Source organism: Mchenga conophoros, linkage group LG20 (genome assembly GCF_057382185.1).
Source record: "Mchenga conophoros isolate Kocher_MC1m ecotype Shallow Benthic linkage group LG20, M_conophoros_male_GT1.1, whole genome shotgun sequence".
Taxonomy (NCBI): domain Eukaryota; kingdom Metazoa; phylum Chordata; class Actinopteri; order Cichliformes; family Cichlidae; genus Mchenga; species Mchenga conophoros.
The window spans coordinates 6,024,816-6,032,024 of record NC_140545.1 but is presented as its reverse complement, the minus strand read 5'-3'; the positions used below and the strand labels follow the sequence as shown (position 1 = coordinate 6,032,024).

At 38.4% G+C, this 7,209-nt stretch overlaps 1 protein-coding gene across 1 annotated transcript; it reads left to right on the top strand.

Annotated features, from left to right (window-relative positions):
• The first annotated feature begins 432 nt into the window (after positions 1-432).
• LOC146550211 (uncharacterized) lies at positions 433-6,599 on the top strand. The gene is made up of 12 exons (XM_085261224.1): positions 433-577; positions 956-1,093; positions 1,789-1,920; positions 2,077-2,214; positions 2,901-3,032; positions 3,197-3,334; positions 4,207-4,338; positions 4,495-4,632; positions 5,299-5,430; positions 5,587-5,724; positions 6,066-6,203; positions 6,305-6,599. The coding sequence occupies exons 1-12, from the start codon at positions 469-471 to the stop codon at positions 6,319-6,321; spliced, it is 1,482 nt and encodes a 493-aa protein (XP_085117350.1). The 5' UTR covers positions 433-468; the 3' UTR covers positions 6,322-6,599.
• Positions 6,600-7,209: the final 610 nt, after the last annotated feature.

Here is a 7,209-nt window from a genome sequence, read left to right as displayed (position 1 = left end):
TATCTAAAGGCACATTCTGGTCCTATCTGAACCACAGGAACAGAAAAAATAAAAATAAAATAAACAAGGATACAAAGCACATAAAGAAACAAAAGATATTGTGATTGTGTTGTCCAGTTCTCTTTCTAAGAACTTTTAAAAATCTTGGTTACCGACAAGGTTCAGCAGTATAAAAATAAAGTTAACATTGGGATAAAGTGGTGTTAATTTCTCCATGACTATGTGGTTGTTGTCATGCTGGATAATAAAGATAATGAAAACTGCCTAGTGGTTTGACTAAGATGTAAACACAAAATTTGTATCATCATTTGAGCAACAAGGAACATAAAAAACTAAATGTGTGTGATATGAAACCTTATCAGACAGAATATAAGACCACAAGCACAGTGATCCATCATCCTTTAACTGGCTGCTCAGTCAGTGGTTGCGGACAGTCTTTTTTTTAAAAAAAAAGAAAAAGAGGTGAACATGGACAAAAGCTCGTCTACAGTTTGTATATTGATTGCAGCACTTTGTGCATTGGTGCACTTTGGCACGGCTTTTTCTAAGGTGAAACCTAAACCTGACATTTTAATAAGTGAGTTTCTTTTGAGTATTGTTTCTTTCTGAAATGTGCATGTTTGTCACCTCAGCTGTCACCTGATTTACCACAGCTGATCCATATCCTTTTTTGCCTCACTGCCTCGGGCTACTGTGGCTCAAGAGTTGGCAGTTTGTCCTGTGATCTGATGGTTGCCAGTTCAAGCCCCAGCTCGGACAGTCTTGGTCGTTGTGTACTTGGGCAAGACACTTCACCTGTTGCCTACTGGTGGTGGTCAGAGTGCCCGGTGGTGCCAGCGGCCTCAAGACATTTTGATTCATTTGCTGCAGGGTTCAATAAGATTTTTCAGAGGGACAACCTAACGCACACTCTGGTTAGAGTTCTTGGTCACTTTTGATTTCTCATTTCTTTCAGCAAAGCCAGGAGTGTGTCCTCGCAAACGCTGGGACTTTGGGCTGTGTGTTGAATCTTGCTCCAATGACTATGACTGTCGCGGTAAAGAGAAGTGCTGCCCCAAAGGATGTGGACGTGAGTGCATGGCTCCTGTCGGAGGTGAGAGATGAACAAAGTAGCAAAGATCACTCCAAAGTGAAAATTATCTGCAAGATATTTCATTTATTATATCATCTACAATAGAAAGAAGAGAAAAAGAGTGATTGCAAAGGATGTCTCTACCTGACTTATTTAATTGAACTATAAAAAAACATTTACTTGCAACTTCATGAAACTTGACAGGTCAAGAGGTCAGTTTTAAATATGTACGTTGTATATACATACATATATGTGTGTGTGTGTGTGTGTGTGTGTGTGTGTGTGTGTGTGTGTGTGTGTGTGTGTGTGTACGCACATAGGACAAAAAGTATGAGATGGAGGTCCAGCACTGTGACAATCAGAGCAAAACAGAAAGACACGAATTTGAAGTCAGATAGGGTGAAAAAGAAAATTAAATCTTGAGTCAATAGACAGAAATGTCATTGAGACGACAGGGAAAGAGGATGAGTGAAAAGACGGCTGGAGCTAATTAAGCATTTAAAGACATATTTGCAATTAACTTGAAGATATTTTTACAAGCAAGTTTATTTTGCCTCAGACATGTTCAGTTTATAATCTGCTGCTTACTGTTTATTACTAAAATGTGCATGTTTGGTTTGTTTCATTAAACAGCCAAACTGGCAATCACACAGCATCAGAACTCTTATCTCATCTACCACTTTACCACAGCTGATCTATGTCCTTTTCTGCTTTAGTGCCTCCTCCCAAACCAGAATGTCCACCGCATCTTAATCTTGCTCTGTCACGTAAGGGGTGTAATGACTGTCCTAGAGACCACACATGCTGCGTCTATAATGGTTATGAAGTCTGCGTCCCTCCTGTTCTCAGTACGTCTCACAATGTTTGATTTCTTCTTAAGAGGCTGTGTATTTAATTAAATCTTTTTAAAATATAAGAAGTATTTTAAAAATAATATTTAGGCTACATTTACTGCACTCTCTAGTTGGAGTTCTTTGTTTGTACTAATTTATTTTTCCTATCAGCAAAGCCAGGAGAATGTCCTCGCACGCACCTGACTGTTGGACTGTGCATTGAATTTTGCTCCAATGACTATGACTGTCGCGGTAAAGGGAAGTGCTGCCCCAAAGGATGTGGACGTGAGTGCATGGCTCCTGTTGGAGGTGAGAGATGAACAAAGTAGCAAAGATCACTCCAAAGTGAAAATTATCTGCAAGATATTTCATTTATTATATCATCTACAATAGAAAGAAGAGAAAAAGAGTGATTGCAAAGGATGTCTCTACCTGACTTATTTAATTGAACTATAAAAAAAACATTTACTTGCAACTTCATGAAACTTGAGAGGTCAAGAGGTCAGTTTTAAATATGTACGTTGTATATACATACGTGTGTGTGTGTGTGTGTGTGTGTGTGTGTGTGTGTGTGTGTGTGTGTGTGTGTACGCACATAGGACAAAAAGTATGAGATGGAGGTCCAGCACTGTGACAATCAGAGCAAAACAGAAAGACACGAATTTGAAGTCAGATAGGGTGAAAAAGAAAATTAAATCTTGAGTCAATAGACAGAAATGTCATTGAGACGACAGGGAAAGAGGATGAGTGAAAAGACGGCTGGAGCTAATTAAGCGTTTAAAGACATATTTGCAATTAACTTGAAGATATTTTAACAAGCAAGTTTATTTTGCCTCAGACATGTTCAGTTTATAATCTGCTGCTTACTGTTTATTACTAAAATGTGCATGTTTGGTTTGTTTTATTAAACAGCCAAACTGGCAATCACACAGCATCAGAACTCTTATCTCATCTACCACTTTACCACAGCTGATCTATGTCCTTTTCTGCTTTAGTGCCTCCTCCCAAACCAGAATGTCCACCGCATCTTAATCTTGCTCTGTCACGTAAGGGGTGTAATGACTGTCCTAGAGACCACACATGCTGCGTCTATAATGGTGATGAAGTCTGCGTCCCTCCTGTTCTCAGTACGTCTCACAATGTTTGATTTCTTCTTAAGAGGCTGTGTATTTAATTAAATCTTTTTAAAATTTTAAAATATAAGAAGTAGTTTAAAAATAACATTTAGGCTACATTTACTGCACTCTCTAGTTGGAGTTCTTTGTTTGTACTAATTTATTTTTCCTATCAGCAAAGCCAGGAGAATGTCCTCGCACGCACCTGACTGTTGGACTGTGTGGTAAACTTTGCTCCAATGACAGTGACTGTCCCGGTAAACAGAAGTGCTGCTCTACCAAATGTGGACGTAATTGCATGGCACCATACATAGGTGAGAGATGAGCAAAGTATTCTTGCACACTTAACCCATGTGTGACCTCATGAAAAAAGGGACCCGTTTTTTTTAAAAACGCTGGGACTTTGGACTGTGTGTTGAATCTTGCTCTCATGACTATGACTGTCCCGATAACGAGAAGTGCTGCCCCAATGGATGTGGACGTGAGTGCATGGCTCCTGTTGGAGGTGAGAGATGAACAAAGTAGCAAAGATCACTCCAAAGTGAAAATTATCTGCAAGATATTTCGTTTATTATATCATCTACAATAGAAAGAAGAGAAAAAGAGTGATTGCAAAGGATGTCTCTACCTGACTTATTTAATTGAACTATAAAAAAACATTTACTTGCAACTTCATGAAACTTGAGAGGTCAAGAGGTCAGTTTTAAATATGTACGTTGTATATACATACATATATGTGTGTGTGTGTGTGTGCGTGTGTGTGTGTGTGTGTGTGTGTGTACGCACATAGGACAAAAAGTATGAGATGGAGGTCCAGCACTGTGACAATCAGAGCAAAACAGAAAGACACGAATTTGAAGTCAGATAGGGTGAAAAAGAAAATTAAATCTTGAGTCAATAGACAGAAATGTCATTGAGACGACAGGGAAAGAGGATGAGTGAAAAGACGGCTGGAGCTAATTAAGCGTTTAAAGACATATTTGCAATTAACTTGAAGATATTTTAACAAGCAAGTTTATTTTGCCTCAGACATGTTCAGTTTATAATCTGCTGCTTACTGTTTATTACTAAAATGTGCATGTTTGGTTTGTTTCATTAAACAGCCAAACTGGCAATCACACAGCATCAGAACTCTTATCTCATTTACCACTTTACCACAGCTGATCTATGTCCTTTTCTGCTTTAGTGCCTCCTCCCAAACCAGAATGTCCACCGCATCTTAATCTTGCTCTGTCACGTAAGGGGTGTAATGACTGTCCTAGAGACCACACATGCTGCGTCTATAATGGTTATGAAGTCTGCGTCCCTCCTGTTCTCAGTACGTCTCACAATGTTTGATTTCTTCTTAAGAGGCTGTGTATTTAATTAAATCTTTTTAAAATATAAGAAGTATTTTAAAAATAATATTTAGGCTACATTTACTGCACTCTCTAGTTGGAGTTCTTTGTTTGTACTAATTTATTTTTCCTATCAGCAAAGCCAGGAGTGTGTCCTCGCAGGCACCTGACTGTTGGACTGTGTGGTAAACTTTGCTCCAATGACTATGACTGTCGCGGTAAAGAGAAGTGCTGCCCCAATGGATGTGGACGTGAGTGCATGGCTCCTGTCGGAGGTGAGAGATGAACAAAGTAGCAAAGATCACTCCAAAGTGAAAATTATCTGCAAGATATTTCATTTATTATATCATCTACAATAGAAAGAAGAGAAAAAGAGTGATTGCAAAGGATGTCTCTACCTGACTTATTTAATTGAACTATAAAAAAAACATTTACTTGCAACTTCATGAAACTTGAGAGGTCAAGAGGTCAGTTTTAAATATGTACGTTGTATATACATACGTGTGTGTGTGTGTGTGTGTGTGTGTGTGTGTGTACGCACATAGGACAAAAAGTATGAGATGGAGGTCCAGCACTGTGACAATCAGAGCAAAACAGAAAGACACGAATTTGAAGTCAGATAGGGTGAAAAAGAAAATTAAATCTTGAGTCAATAGACAGAAATGTCATTGAGACGACAGGGAAAGAGGATGAGTGAAAAGACGGCTGGAGCTAATTAAGCGTTTAAAGACATATTTGCAATTAACTTGAAGATATTTTAACAAGCAAGTTTATTTTGCCTCAGACATGTTCAGTTTATAATCTGCTGCTTACTGTTTATTACTAAAATGTGCATGTTTGGTTTGTTTTATTAAACAGCCAAACTGGCAATCACACAGCATCAGAACTCTTATCTCATTTACCACTTTACCACAGCTGATCTATGTCCTTTTCTGCTTTAGTGCCTCCTCCCAAACCAGAATGTCCACCGCATCTTAATCTTGCTCTGTCACGTAAGGGGTGTAATGACTGTCCTATAGACCACACATGCTGCGTCTATAATGGTTATGAAGTCTGCGTCCCTCCTGTTCTCAGTACGTCTCACAATGTTTGATTTCTTCTTAAGAGGCTGTGTATTTAATTAAATCTTTTTAAAATATAAGAAGTATTTTAAAAATAATATTTAGGCTACATTTACTGCACTCTCTAGTTGGAGTTCTTTGTTTGTACTAATTTATTTTTCCTATCAGCAAAGCCAGGAGTGTGTCCTCGCAGGCACCTGACTGTTGGACTGTGTGTTGAATCTTGCTCTAATGACAGTCACTGTCCCGGTAAACAGAAGTGCTGCTCTACCAGATGTGGACGTAAATGCATGGCACCATACATAGGTGAGAGATGAGCAAAGTATTCTTGCACACTTAACCCATGTGGGTTAAGACCCAAACGGGTCCCTTTTTTTACGAGGGTCACACATGGGTTAATGAATCAAACTGAGAAAAAAATGAAAAAATAAATAATTTGATATACATTTGCTTGGGACTGCGTGGAACTTGAGAGGGCAAGAGGTGGTTTATTTCCAGGAAAGTTGTGTTACATTTCTTCATGATGACCTGGTTGTTTCGGTACTGCAAACACCCTCATGGTCATTAATTCATTTGAGGGTTTAGTAATCTAATGAGATCATATCTAGAGGGAGAGTTTTTCTTTAATGTTTTCTTATTCTTTTCAGTGAAACCAGGAGTGTGTCCTCACAGACGCTTCGATAACATAATGTGTGGCGAATTTTGCTCTAATGATAGTGACTGCCCCAATAATGAGAAGTGCTGCTTCAGTGGATGTGGTCATCAGTGCATGGCGCCTTACACGGGTGAGATATGAACAAAGTACCAAACACTCCCTAAACACTTTTCAAGTGGTTTAAGGAATTGTGTAACTAAGCCTATTCTTGACTTTGGTGTGTCTGTAAAGACTGGTACCTTGTCTGAGGCCTCCACATGTGTGCCGAGTACTACTATCGTGATGGTCAGGGTCCAGGACATCAGACGTGCTGCAGGACAACCTGTGATTACACCTGCAGTGAGCTCTGCTGCCAATCTATAAAAAAACATCATTAAACTTACTGTGACCATCTCTGCAAATGAGTCCAAATCACTTTTTTCTTCTTTAGTGCGATAAGCACTTCCTGTTTCTGATGATAATCATGTCTCTCTGATTTTTTTCAAACTGACATATTTGTCTTACAAATAAAAAACGGTGTGTTGGCATTTTATTCTTGTTCTCTTATTTACAACATGCGAGCTTACTTCAGTGTGAAAATATTGAAGAAACTGTGTTTCACTATGAATAGTATATCTGTTCCATTTCTAATTACATAGTTATAGCATGATGCCTCGTGTGTTTCTTCTTTAAATATATACCAATAAAAATTGCCCCTCACCTGTTGAAATGTAGCAAGAACGGAAAGTGCTTATTGTCAGAACACAAAATTATCCAGATGGATTATCAAAACATTCTGTTTCTCACTTGTGTCTCAAACTGGATTTTAAAAGCATTCATTCTTTCACAAATCTTTGTAAAAGCAGACTGCATGACTAGGTGCTTAATTTTATGCACCTGCAATAACTGGACTGAAAACCCCTTAATTCAGAAAGAAAGTGTGGCCCCATACTTTCATCAACATAGTGTACCTGCTTGAAAGTGCTTAAAATTGACACGTCACTAATGTAATGAGTCAACAAATCAAATGCAACACTTTATGACACTCAAGTAATTGTATTTACCTTAAAAAGTGTAACTAAAATTAGTGCAAAAAATGGTAAAGGGCTTCCCCTTTTATCTACAATCACTAGAATCGCTTGGAAAACAAGTGATTT